Raw genomic sequence first — 14950 nt, forward strand, 5'->3', positions numbered from 1 at the left:
GGTTGCCACTGCATTCTGTGTTAACACAGCAGAGATAAAAACACTTGTGTGTTGTAAGCCTAAAAATTTTTATTCCCTTGGTACTAACTCTGGCTTGCAAAATTGATTAGCACCAAAGAAACTGTTCAAAATGCTCAACCAAAAATATAGTAAAAATTTTTTGCAAGAGTCTACTACCCTCATCACCAAAGTAGCCCTGTAAATTAACACATGATGATGCCTCTCTTTGTGTTCAGTGGGAGTCATGTTAAGGCACTAGCACGAGACTAGGGGCCCAGTATGCCAATCTGGGCCTGCTTATAGTAACTAATTAGCAGGGGGCTATTTACTGGTAATCTGTGTAAAATCAAATATCTTGGTTGCGGGGGTCGTGGCAGAACTTGTATGGAGTAGGACATGTGGATCAGAGCTCCAGAGCATTATGGAAACAGCAAAACATACAGCAGGCAGGCACTCCGGTAAATCCAAAAAAGTTGTAGAAATCAGCAGCCAAAAGGGTATTAGTATAAAAAAAGTATAAATTTTATTTATTCCATATGTAAAAGCACAGAGGAAGCCTTACGCGTTTCGTACCATAGGGTACTTAATCATAGCCTATGATTAAGTACCCTATGGTACAAAACGCGTAAGGCTTCCTCTGTGCTTTTACATATGGAATAAATAAAATTTATACTTTTTTTTATACTAATACCCTTTTGGCTGCTGATTTCTACAACTTTTTTGGATTTACCGGAGTGCCTGCCTGCTGTATGTTTTGCTGTTTCCATGATGGCTCCTTCAAGCTGAAAGGTCTGGGGCATGAGCACCCGGACCTATCCTTATCACGGGTAAGATTTACCTTGTACACTAAGGGGCTGATTTACTAAGACACGATTTCGAATCCGAATTGGAAAAATTCTGATTGGAAACGAATATTTTGCGACTTTTTCGTATTTTTTGCGATTTTTTCGGCGTCTTTATGATTTTTGCGTAAAAACGCGAGTTTTTCGGCGTCTTTACGATTTTTGCGTAAAAACGCGAGTTTTTCGGCGTCTTTACGTTTTTTGCGTAAAAACGCGAGTTTTTCGGCATCTTTACGAAAGTTGCGCAAAGTCGCGATTTTTTTGTAGCGTTAACACTTGCGCGCAAAGTCGCGCCTTTTTCGTAGCGCTAAAACTTAAAAGGCGCGACGTTTCGCGCAAGTTTTAACGCTACGAAAAAATCGCGACTTTGCGCAACTTTCGTAATGGCTACGAAAAACTTGCGTTTTTACGCTAAAATCGTAAAGACGCCGAAAAACTCGCGTTTTTACGCAAAAATCGTAAAGACGCTGAAAAACTTGCGTTTTTACGCAAAAATCGTAAAGACGCCGAAAAAATCACAAAATTACTGATCATTACGAAAAAAACGCAATCGGACGCATTCGGCCCGTTCGTGGGTTAGTAAATGTGCCCCTAAGATTTGTGATCACTCCTTCAATTGTATTTGCATTACCTCCAGAGCGTTACCCTGATTGCACCCTAATCAACCCTCCTGACTCCACCACCAAGTATCCACACCATCTCCTGCTCTCCCCGTACCACACTTGACAAGGAATAGGAAAGAATAAGGAAGCAGGCTTACCGACTCGCCTTCCACGGCATAACAGGCCCCTGCAGCAGATACAGAACAGGCTTCTATCTACAGCCCCCCACCCTCTTGTTCATCCCCCTGAACCAAAAAAAGGGGAGATAATGCAGCCAGCCCCTGGGTTCTAACCATGCCACTGTACTCAATAAACGAGACAAATTAAAACTGGATTGTAATGCACGTGATACTGAAAGACGCATATCAGACCTAGAGGACAGAACACAACCCTTCCAAAGCACATTAGATGAGCGCACTCATAAAATTGCAGCCCTACAAGCCAAATCAGATGACTTAGAAAACTGCCTATGGTGGAACAATATCTGCTGACGGCAAACATGTTAAACTGTTTGTAGAAAACTGGATTATCCAAACATTCGGCACAATTTTTTTTTACAGTTTTTGGAAGTTTGCAATCAAAGTCTCAAAGAAAGGTCTATTTTTCTTAAAGTTTTATGAAAAACAAAACCACATATAACTTTTCTCCAAGAGACACATCTAGATGGCAACAAGTTATGATCATTGCACAAACCCTGGCTAGACACATTATACCACTCTACCTATTCCACTTATGCAGAGGAGTATCCGTTCCTGTTTCCAGAAACTGTGCATTTATGCTAACCAAACTAATCACAGACCCCGAGGGTCATTATATCATTATGTTGTGTACCCTAGCATCCCTGATGTCCAAAATGTGCCCTTGGACCCAACTTTACTCTTACTCAGCCAAGTAGAAAATATTGTCCCCACTACAGGTGTGCTTCCTCTTTATCCAGGCCAAGAGATAGGTGGAAATCAGAACATCTTACCAAAAAAAGACAATGGATAGAACTGGTCAACAACTCCGTCCCTTTATATCAACTAACCTATATGAGTAGAGGCTGCCCCCGGTCCACAGGGATAATATAACATTTTTCCTCACTATTAGTTCAAAGCATCGTAAATCTATAATCAACTTAACTTGCCAGCCCCCTCCCCTTTTTTTCTCCCTCTCCCCCCCCCCAATCACGACAGCACACATTATAAATTGGGTGAAAATTCGTTTATTGAATTTGTTATTTAGTTGTCATTTCACAGTAATCTATTTGAGGCACCCTTTACTACTGCAATGTCAGGTAACCTGCTTGAATATGCCTTGTTCTAATTAACTCCTCCTATTTGAATCCATCCGTAACAACAAATTTTCTTTGTTATTGTTCTGAAGGAGTTTTGTTGTTGTTTTTAAAGATGATATAAAAAACAATAAAGATAACTTGGAAAAAAAATATCTTGGTTACTATTGGTTACTGCATCTGGTCAAACTTATAGTGCCTTTCATTATACAGTATATGGGTTGGGGAAATGCTACTAAATAGATTTACAATCATAGCAGACCATAGGGCTGATTCACTAAAGTGCGATAAATTTTATCGCACGCTTTTTTGCGTTAAAATAGACGCGATAATTAGCGCGCGATTCACCATAGTATTATCGTGTGCGTTGTCGCCATATCGCATGCGTTAATTTTCGCGTGACCACATGCGTTAAGATCTGGTGGCTGAAATTGCGGAAGGTAATTATTGTACTTTATTATGCTTTTACAGTATACGTTCAGTAAAAGATTTAGCAAGTAATTTGAACTAAAAGTACAAATGTAAGAAATGTTAGGGATGACGAAAGTAACATAGTAAGTTGGGTTAAAAAAAGACATACGTCCATCACGTTCAACCATAATGCCAGTGAGGAACTGAAACGTTGGTCACAATAAACCTCTGAATATTATTTCACATCTTCGTGACTCCTTGTGAAAATCCTGTGTGTGTCGTCACCCCATGCCTGTCTAGATTTTGTTTGCCACAGGCACCCAGATATTATTGTTCCTTATGGTGTGCAGCTTCCCAGCACTTCGTATTGTATATATATATATATATACACATCTATTTTCAAATACATATAAATAAGTTTAAAGCAGGGGGGAAGCAGCAGGGAGCGGCCCATAGTAGAGTCATTTGGGGAAGGGCCACGAATGTTTTAGGGGGCCCTGGCTAACAATGTCTGTGTGTCCTTTGTATTAATGTGAGGGTTCACAAGGGGAGGGGCCATTGGGGGCGTGGGAGCCCAAAAAATTTTGTTGTGAGGGGCCCCGTTATTTATGATGGTGTATGAATGTATATATATATATATGTATAATATATTACACAAAATAACATCTTGCAATACTATCTCACAGAACTTCAGCTGGCGCCTCATCCCCAGGCCCACCAGGCTCCAGAGGCCCCCGAGGCCCCACACCTGGCCAGGCCCCAGCACCCGGCCAGGCCCCAGAGGCGGAAGAGGCCCCAGCACCCGGCCAGGCCCCAGAGGCGGAAGAGGCCCCCGAGGCCCCGGACACTCCCCCCCTTCATTCCTCCCCCCAGGCCCCAGACTCACCCCAGGTGAAGCGCTGGGCACCAGGTTCTCCTGCCGACGAGGGACCATCACGCCAGTCAATGCAGGAGGACCTGGATAACATCAAGGCCGAGTTGGCCCAGCACCGGGGGGAAATGGCCCAGATGCGGAGGGACATTACAGAACTCAAGGGCAGCAAGCCCTAAGTTTTATCTTTCCTAGTTTTTTCTCTTTTAAAATTTTTTATTGTTAAAATAAAAGTTTTTATTTTTCTACTTTTGAACTGGTTAATTATTTTTCCTTCCTTGATATGGTATGCTATACTTTCATGTAGTTTCTCCTACACTCTTACATTTATCAGTAACAGCATCAATATGCTATATGGGTTACATTTTTGCAAATATTCTGCCAACAATTTTGTCTTTAGCCCATTTTGCTGAATAGTAAAACTTGCATTAATTAGTACGTAGCGTATTTTCTAACTGCCAATCAAATGTTTTGTTGCCAGAATAATTGCAATATTATATTTGTTCCCGTTTAATAAAGTGCCCATAACATATTTGCCATTTATTCTGTGTCTAAAATCTCCCACTTAATTTAAGCCACTTTAGCAAACGGACCCCTATGTATTTTGCTAAATATTCTTAAATGCCCCCCCCTATTTTATTATCTCTAGCACTTCTTTTTTTTTCTTACTTATATTTTTATTGTTTATTTGGGTTTTTTTTTGCAAATAAACATTTATACAGCACCTCTCTAGCACTTCTGTGCTCTCCCAGGGCAAAATGTCGCCAGTTTTATGCTGCCGATTGGCGCGTGCGTAATGTTGCGACAATTAGCACTTGCGATAATTAGCGTGCATGCGAAAAATACTGCGCACGTTATTTACCGCGACAAAAATATTGCATGCAGTATCGCGCGTAAATTAGCGCAAGTGTGCTAATAGTGAATCGTGCGATAAGTCGCGAAAATTTAGACGCGATAAAATTTTTAACACACTTTAGTCAATCGGCCCCCTTATGTGAACATCTGCATGCTTGTCTTCTTTTATCTTAGGATGCAGTTGCCATCCTCCCCTATGAATACTCCTTCTTACCTTTCCTGCTTTAGATTCAACTGGCAAAGTGGGATCAATTTACTAGTACTGTACAAGGAATTTTCCTTCACTGGAGAGATAAACAAAAAATGCAATATTTTTCCTTTCATTTACAAATTACATACAAATACAATACTTTCTGTATTCATACTTTAATGCAGAAGAAAAAAAAAGTTTCAGCTGCAGGTATTGACCATAGAGAAATTCACTTGGGCCACAACGGATTTGAAAGAGACCCACAGAAACCCTGTGCCGTCTAAGAAATCATTAAATTAAGGCTACAGTTAAAAAACTGGTCTGCAAAGGCATTAAAATGTGTATGTAAACAAGAGAAACAAATATACTTTTAGATCCACTCCCATATCAGCCTTAATAAGGGTTCTTACCAGTAACAGCCTCCTCTCCACCTGCAAGTGTTCATTACATACAGTGCTATAAATCTCTAGGCAGATTCTACTTGGAATGAAGGGGAATGACACAAACCGGACACATCTGTTCAACAGGTCTCTCCCTGATGTGTTTTTTGGCAGACGTAAAGAGATATGTGTGGGAGATTATCCACTGTTATCAGGAAGAAATTTTTTTTCTTGCAAACAGCCAACATTTCTGAGGAGCATTTTTAATCCACTGTGAATAAAATGGTTTAGAGACAGTACAGTTTGATGCAAGCACTTGCCCAGGGCTATCTGAAACATCACTTTAAATGACCCTTGGACCAATAGAAAGGATGCACAGTAATATAAAAACTTGGTAATATTGTTAGAAGAGGTTCCATACAGCTGGTACTAGATTTAAGAGACAGATTTTATGGTCAGCTATTTGCGCAACAGAAAGACTGTAATTTTTTTTTTTTATGTTGCTGTGAGAAAGCAACATAATCTTGGACCATAGACTGTAACACACTGGTAGGATCCCAGGATGCACACAATAATAATCTTCCATGTTTACTTCCTACTAGCCTACATACTATGACTACCTTTTCACATGTCCACTTAAGTTATAGCCACCTGCTGTACTTTTTAATAGTTATGCAACTTTTCTAATTTTTCATTTATACCTTCTGCTTCTCCCTTAGCAGCTGATCACTGCCCCACTTCCTTCTATTGTTGGTTATTGTCTTTCTTGTTCCCCTTTTACTTTTTGATATGACATTTATTTTCTTTCCCAATGTTCCCTTTTTCCTAGTATGCCATTCTCTTACCTTTGCCCCTTCTTTCCAAATCCCATATCATTTTTATTTTTCCTGTGTGCCATTTTCTCCTTTTACACCCCATTTCCAACTACCATTACTTTTTCTCCTACAGTGCACTGTCTTGCCTATATGCAGATATTTCCTTCTGCTTCACAAATGTCATTCTTTTATCCCAAAATATGTCACTCTGTTCCACTCAGCCAGGTATCATTGTATCTTCTTTTTTTCAACCACCCCATGTGCCAATCCCACACCTACCCACTGAATCTATGGCCAATTATTTCCTTTTTTAGTTTTATGCAATTCTAATAACCTACAACCCCCCTTTCGCGTGCCAATGGGTCCATTTATTCTTCCCCTTCCTATGTGCCATTTTCTTCTCTGTCTCCTTTCCCCATAAGCAATTTCTTTCATTTAAACCCACATCTGCCATTCTCTCATTCTTTTTCCCCAGCAGCCTAGTTCACTTTTGCGATTTTAGTGAGGTTTTGATTTTATTTTGGGTAAATTTCGGTACGCTGAAGATACTGGGGTCTATTTATTATAGTGTGTAAAAGCAATCAGCAATAAGATTTGAACAGCATAACTGGTGATGTTGGCTTACACACTATAATAAATATCCTCAATATCCCTCTTTTTATGGTGTTTAATGACATTTATCTGCAGATACTGATGTACTGATTGTATTTGCAGGCTAAATATTGTTATTTTGTAAGGAATCACCAGTGCTTCCTTTTTTAACCCACTTTGGTTGCTAGTTAATTGTTTCATTATATTTGTAATAACATTTAATTTTTTTATATATTTAATCTATACTGCATTGGGTCTTCTGGCCTATGGAATTGCTGCTGCAAGCTGTGGTTGTACCGAAAAGTATATAAATATGGCCAGCTGGTGGCCCTCAACGGGTACCCTCAACCTAAAACCAGCACATTTGTAGAAGTTCTGTCCCCACCATACTAATCCTACTATACAGGAAAAGTACCATGCATGTTTATGAAACGTACCTGTCAGTGGTCATTGCATAAAAACAATGATTTCCTGAACTCCGTCTGCACTCGATTACTCTGGTGGAATGACACTAATCAAAAAACTAAGTTTTTTTATGAGTAGGCTTTTGACAAAAATAAAAATTAGATTTTAGGTGGCAACTTTTTATTTTTGTCAAAAACTCACCTGGGGAAAAAAACTCACTATGTGACCATGGATGAGTGTTTCATAAATATGCATTTCAGTATAAAAATATCAAATAATTTCTCCAGGATGCTTCATCAAAACCTATTGCAGTTGAATGGACTAACACTTTCCACTTCTTAATGAACCATGGGCAAATGGTACTTTTGCCCATTCAGACAATGAAATACTGCAACGCATATGGCTCATTTACATGTAGTGTGCTAAGTTTAAGTTTCCTACAATTCCAGTGTCATTGCAGCCAAGTGTAGCCTTGCAATGATGCAAATGAGCCCTTATAAATCTATGCCAACACAGGTAAATATGTAGAGTTCTGTAGGAAAATATTAGGCTATAATGGCTCTTTACCCATGCTGCTTCATTTCTGCATCAGTTACCTGCTTCTCCCATCTCTTTTACTATCTTCTAATTTGTTTTTTGGAATGCCGACATAGAAAACTTAATGCACTATACTTGCTTCTCCCAATTCTAAATAGGAAGAATGCTCTTTGTTCAACATTCAATGACTAGGGCTTGTGCTAAACATACTTTTGCCTATTGTTTCTTGAGGTAAACAAGGCACACATGGAAACTGAAGTTACTCCATGTTTGCGAGGTCGAAAATTAGATTATCAGTGCACAGATAACCCCCTCTAATTACCTACCTTGCAAGGACCAAACATGACCAAAAATTACTTGCATGACCAAAAATGACTGCAATTCATCATTTTACCCAAACATTTCTTCCTAACGTTCCACCATAATTGTAAATGCTGCATTCAGTTGTGAAATTTTATAACAAATTCAAGAGGAAGAAAATTAGAGTTGATTAGAACAATCAGCAGAATTTGTGACTATAAAGGGAAGAGCGGGGGTTTCTGTATTGGAACACAAAGACTGTAACAAAGTTTTAAGAAAGGCATTTTTCCTCTGTTAGAATTGTTTATGATGATTAAAAGAGGTTTTACTTAATACAACACAGTCCAACTTTGTTGCTGTAAGCTATTTTTCTTTCACAAAAAATCTAGAAGGCTATAAATCCCACAAAAATAGACATTTGAATAGGAGCTGGCACTCTTTAATCCACTTGGGGCTCTGATGTGCCGTACAGCCCTAAGCTAGAACATATGCTCCTTACTTGCTTACGTAAATAGCTGAAATAGGGCTAACATTTAATGCTTGCCTGAATTTAATTTTGGCAATAAAATTAGTTTTTGCGACTGGGGGACATCCAAGTGATTTGTATAAAGGGCAAAACTTAGTTTTTTTGAGATGTCAAGTTTATATCTTGAATAATATTCTTATGAATAAACCAGAAACTGGCTTTTTGTTATTGAACACAAGGAAAAATACACTATAAAATTCATTTCAGTTATGTCATAGTTTATTCTTTTTATGCTAGCAACATATTGCACATTTTAGTTTGTTTCATTTCCAAGAGGGTAAATTTTACTTAGGGAATCAGCTTGCTAGTTAGCGGAGAGTGCATCTGGCAGAGAAACTGTTATATTTTATGTTATATTTTATCATAACACATCTTTTTTGTTGGCCCGAGTGCAGTTCCTCAAGTAAAAAGACATATTGGTGGTCATTCTTGACCCAATTTTATACTTTATATTGGGACTTTTTATTAACACTAGTGGTAAGTTATATCTTGCACTTTCTGTTATTCTGTATTTTAAAAAAGTTTGTCCAAAGTAATTAACATGTACTGTGTAAACTAGGCTTTAAACCGAATGGGTGGGGATTGTTTAGGGAACTAAAACATGTAACAAGATTTCTGCTTCAGTGAAATCATGTTTAAACATAAAGAACCAAAATAATTGGAATATTGATTAAATTAATGAATACATTATTATCAGGATGCTACAGTCTATATCATTAATACAATGGTAAAAATGAAAAACCACAAGAGATGCAGGAGACAGGCAAAAGAATAAACTTTAGAAGGAAAGAGAGAAAAACAAATTCAGTAAAATGAATAACCTTAAAACACAAAAAGCCATGGTATCATCCTATTAACATATTAAAGGGGGTATTACAAGTAGGGATGCACCGAATCCAGGATTCGGTTCGGTATTCTGCCTTTTTCGGCAGGGTTCGGATTCAGCCGAATCCACGGTCCTGGCCGAACCGAATCTTAATTAGCTTATGCTTATCAGGATTTGGAAGGGTTAAATGTCACCGCGTGCACACAATTTTTCGCCGTTCAGACATGTTAATTCAGATTCGGTTCGATATTTGGCCGAATCCCTTACAATGGATTCGAGGGTTTATTCACCAAATACGAAAAACTGGGTTCGGTGCATCCCTAATTACAAGAGTTAAGAAGAGTGTCTGTATTACTGCTCTTTTAATCTATTCAGAAACAGCAAAGATTTCTAACTGGATTTACATATTGAAAATTAATCTCTAAATAGGATGTTTTTTGAGGTGGGGGGGGGTGATGCTTGGTATATTGTCAGTATTTTAAAGTGTGCTGAAACAGTGATAACCACCATTTTGCACCAAGAATCACATCCCCTTTCATATCTTTATTTGCATAATAAAGACAACTGACTGAAAAGCATCTTTACCTTTCAAAAATCACATCCCCTAGAAATGCAGGGCAGTGACACAATGGGGGAGGTTTTTGTAACAAATCTCAGGTGATATATTTTGTTGGTAAATGTTTTTACTTTCATTAGTTCCATTGTGACTTCCAGGCATTGTGAAAACTGCAACCGAATGGGGTTGCATGCAATTTCTGCCAAAGCACAAAAAAATGCAAGTTAGCTACCAATAAGAAACCTGCAAAAATCTGTGTGACCATGCTTAAAAGTCAGATACTCTTGGCTATGTCCACCAAGGTGGTTCTGGTTTCCTCCTTATATTTGGAAAAATTATTATAAGCATTACTTCTGTAGAATTTCACAGTTTTAGAGTGCATAAAAAGCAATAAATGAAGACAATTATAGACGTACAAATAACAAAATAACAGTTACTAAGCTTAGGCAAAAAGAATATCGCTTGCAATCTAAAAGAGTGCCAATCTAGAATTTTAAAGATTACTAATCTTCTGTTGTTAGGTAACTGTGGAGCTGTGTATCACCTGAAGGCCAGCAATGTCATAAGCCCCTAAAGGTATTGATTAGATTCAGTTTTCTGATCTACAGTTCAACTGATATACGTATATTGACACCACATCAGTCTTGGCTAAGCCTAACTTTATGTAGTATCTAGTAAAATTAAGTCTAAAACAACTGGATTTTTCTTGAAAACTCAGAAAAATCCAGTTGTTTTAGACTTGATGCTACAAGATTCTGTATATCATGACCTGGATGAATGAGGATCTTTAAAGACATACTAACTTTATGCAGTTTTCAGACTTAAGGTTGGTTTAGTAAAAGTGTCAAAATTATGGTCCAGCAACTTTTGGAAACTGTATAATACCACAGAGATGATGAGACATAGGTTAGTTCCACAGATCTAAAGAAAGCACACTGCACATGGAAAACTGCAGATCCTATTGGGATTTTTATGTCAGAAATGCAATACTGCCATTTAATATAGAAAGAATTAAGGGCAGGCAATCTGCCATAGGCTCCATTGTAAGCAAATAATTCAAAATTTTTAAAAAAGATTTCCTTTTTCTTTATAATTATTGAACAGTACCTTGTACTTGATCCTAATTATGCAAAGATCTAGAAGTTATCCAGAAGAACCCAGGTCCCTAGCATTGGATAATAGATACCATACCAGTAGTACTTTTCTGGAAATGTAGAGAACATACTCAAAGAATACCATATATACTCGAGTATAAGCCGATCCGAATATAACCCGAGATACTTAATTTTACCTAAGAAAACTGGAAAAACTTATTGACTCGAGTATAAGCCTAGACATCCATTACTTTGGGAGCACGCCGCCCCCGTGGCTTCCATGGCTCCCTTATTGTGTGCGGGGCAGATGGGAAAAATGCTGGGAGGAAGGATCTGCTTCTTCTTGCAAGAGAAGTGCTTTACTCTGATTTCCCCCCTTACATAATGACTAGGGTAGGGAAGGCTCGCGGGGTTAAAGGCCACATACACCCGTGCCAGCCAAAGTGACTGGGTGCCCGGGGTACAAAATTGCCCTAAGAGCAGTTGCATTTTTTTTGGAATGCGGTAAGAATGTCGGACGGCCGGAGAATTATGACGGTGCAGTAAAGGGCTATTTTTAAAAGGAAAGCAATGACGAGCGAAATTCCGTTTGGGCATGTGAACTTTACTGGCACAGAAATCCTGTTCTTTAAATACTTGCAGAGCTGCTGTGAAAACACACACACTTTATTATTATATTGGGAGAAACTGCAGAGTCAGGGCTAAAACTGTCCCTTTGGCACAGAAATCCTGTCCTTTAGATACTTGCTCTGGTCCTAGAATCCCCGCCATAAAGCAAGGCAGAACTTCTGTGCAAACACACACACAACTTTATTATTATATTGCAGAGTCAGGGCCAAAACTGTCCCTTTGGCACAGATATCCTGGCCTTTATATACTTGCTCTGGTGTATGTAATTCTAGTTTCTCAGACAAGCAATGATCCGTGCTGGATGAACGTTGATTCAAGACGTGATTAACATATAAATACCTGCTTTCATGTAGTCGCGACCTGCGGAACTGCTCCATCCGCACACTTGTCACACATGCACAAGGCGCGACGTGTGTGCGCGGCGGCGCCGGGCACGAGTGCAGAGCGAATGTTTGCTGAACAAACTTCCACAGCGTGGGTGGCGGGTGGTATGCGCGCGTCCTCCTCCTCCTCCTCAGTGCTTAGTCCGGGTGGGGGGTTGTGTGTTGGTGCTGAAAAACTCGGCTTATACTCGAGTATATACGGTAAATAAAAAATACTAGCAATGGTATAAAATAATTACAGTCTGTTAGGTTACATAAGTACCAAACAATGCAAGCAGTAATGCTAGATCATGGTCTCCTCCCCAAATAGCAGGTTCCAGGCAAATTCCATTCTAGTGGTGAGAACCAGCACAGTTAGAATACAGCTGGCAATACTGGCTGTCAGCTAGGAACACATGAGACTTCCATTTATTGGCCTGTGTTTGGGGTAAATATGCTATCTACCCCTAACCTTATTGGGCCTGGTCAAATATCAGTTTGGAGGGCTAAAAAATTAATGTTGCACTTAACCAATTGTTCTGTACAGGCCCCCACAGGATCCATTTTTAAAGGGAAAAAATTATTGCACAAGTGACGCTTTTCCACAAACTGCAAAGTTATTACTGCAAGGGATTTTCCACTTTATCTGTTGCTGATCACTGTCCATTTCTCCAGCCTGAGTGATAATTACTTGAACATTACTACCTAGTTTGGCCAAAAATTAGCCAGCTTTTAGAACAAGCTGTGGAATGTTACCAGCTTAAAGCTGTTTTAGTTGGACCAATGAAGGCTGGGCCATAAGTACCTATACCTTTTGTAGTATCAGAATAGAGAGGGCTAAATTGTTGATTATTTAATGGGGTCCTAGATTTCTTATGTAAAATGTTAAGAGCATACAGTCTTTTAACATATTTGTAACATTGTTTCCTTAAAATTCTTTGCTAGGCTACAGAAAATCTTAAAGCTTTATAAATAAACTATTGCACTAAAATACAAATCTCAAGATAATAATCTCTTATATTATTTTAGAGCAGTTACAGTAGGTCCCCACTTTTCCCTCTCGCCTACCTGATATCTTGCTCTGACAGTGATGCCTCCTAAAAAGTTTTATATTTTAAACTTTACCTCTATCTTAGCAATACTATGAACATTCAAGGTACCATAAAAAATATTTTACTCAATTATCTATGACTGTTTGCTAATGGAGTCTTTGTTATAATGAATAATTTATATTTTTTTCATAGTAGTTAAAAGAGTGGGAGTGGCTAAGCTGTATAATTCTATCTACATATAAAGTACTTGTCTCATTTACAATACGCAGTACACTTCTCCAATAGTCTCCAATACACATTATGGAATTTGAGCAATTCCAGAGACGAATGGGTGAGTAAATTAAAGAAGAAAGTGTAAGATTTCATATATAAAGACAGGCCACTTGGGCACAGTGTGTTTTTACAAGAGTATATATCATAGGACCATACAATAAACTCTGTTTACTATATATTGTAACATAAATATAAATTAAATGCCACCTACTTCTAAAACTCCTGTTTTCATACAAGAACAGTGCTATTATGGATTACCTTCCCTGAAAAGGTTTCAAGGTTGTACTGGCAGTTACAATATATAAACAGATTTTAATATTTTCAACATATTAATCCAGGGACTTCTCTGTGTACCCTTTTAAGGAATACTTTACCCTTCAAATTAAAGACAGCTTTAGATTTTTTTCTTTTTTATGGATCAACTAAAACCAGGGGAATATCCATGCTATGTGTTTAATACATCAGTTTTACTTCACCTAATTCCTGGCAAAAACCTAGAAGAAATTGTCATTTAGCAACATCATAACACAATCTGGAACAAAGAGCTGTGACTGGAGTTCAACATTTACATTGCTGCATTACAAGGACACAGAGTGATACTGTCACTTCTTTCTGGCATCTGCACTTATTTCTATCACTTGGCAGTTTGAACACTTCCGTCATTCTGCTTCAAGCAAGTTCCACAACAGAATCTACCAGTTAGAGAATAAGTAATATAATAGTCAATTTGTATCTGTATCTATGTAGATGCATATTCACACTATATACTGTTATTCATCAAAAGCCCTTTTTTAAAGCCCTTTTTTTCTAACTCTGAAATGTTAATCTTTATATAATTCCGTTGATTACATTTTCATTGTCCACCTATAAATATTTATTATATTTTGTTTTTAAAATTAAAACTATATCCTCTAATTAGTAACTTTAGGGTGCTGCTAATTTATGGGATTGTCAATCTGTGGTTTTGGACCCATAAAAGAGTCCCCTTGCAGTTTAGGGTGGGTCTTGATAACCCTGTTTAATATTGTAATATTTCCTGTTACAATAAACAATAGTAATTAAAAACAAAGTGCATGATTAATTCTAAACTAATTATTGGATCTTAAAGGTGATTCCCAACCATAATCAGGGTCCCCAGAGGAAAAACATGATGCAAACAACATATATTGTTTGTTGATTTTTTTATGAAGGATTTGTTTGCTAAAAAGTTAAGTCTTGTATTGTTTTAAAACTCTAAAATGAATCAGCAAATGATTCCTTCGTGTGCTGTCTGCTACATCTGTGTTGTTACTAACTGACCTTATCATCCTAAAACTGCATGAAGAAGGTAGCAGACAGGCACACAAGGTTTGGATTTCAAGGTGACAGAAACCGATGCTGCTAAATATGGACAGATATTGTGCATATAAAATACAATTCAGCCGTAGCCACATGCAACACTGGTGTGCAGACATACTGTAGATGGGGTGACAGACAGAGCATTTACAAAAAAGGCAGACAGTACTTTGTAGAAATAAATCCAAAAATACCAGGAACTAAATCTGCATTCTGCAGTAAAA

General features: G+C 38.1%; 1 protein-coding gene across 1 annotated transcript in view; it reads right to left on the reverse strand.

The window, feature by feature from the left end:
- rnf126 (ring finger protein 126) overlaps positions 1-12096 on the reverse strand; it is a 48207-nt gene extending 36111 nt beyond the window's left edge. The window contains exon 1 of the mRNA XM_031897955.1: positions 12044-12096. Within this exon, the coding sequence (XP_031753815.1) occupies positions 12044-12081 (38 nt within the window). The 5' untranslated portion in view covers positions 12082-12096. The remainder of the gene's footprint in view (positions 1-12043) is intronic.
- Positions 12097-14950: the final 2854 nt, after the last annotated feature.

Source organism: Xenopus tropicalis, chromosome 1, assembly GCF_000004195.4.
Source record: "Xenopus tropicalis strain Nigerian chromosome 1, UCB_Xtro_10.0, whole genome shotgun sequence".
Taxonomy (NCBI): domain Eukaryota; kingdom Metazoa; phylum Chordata; class Amphibia; order Anura; family Pipidae; genus Xenopus; species Xenopus tropicalis.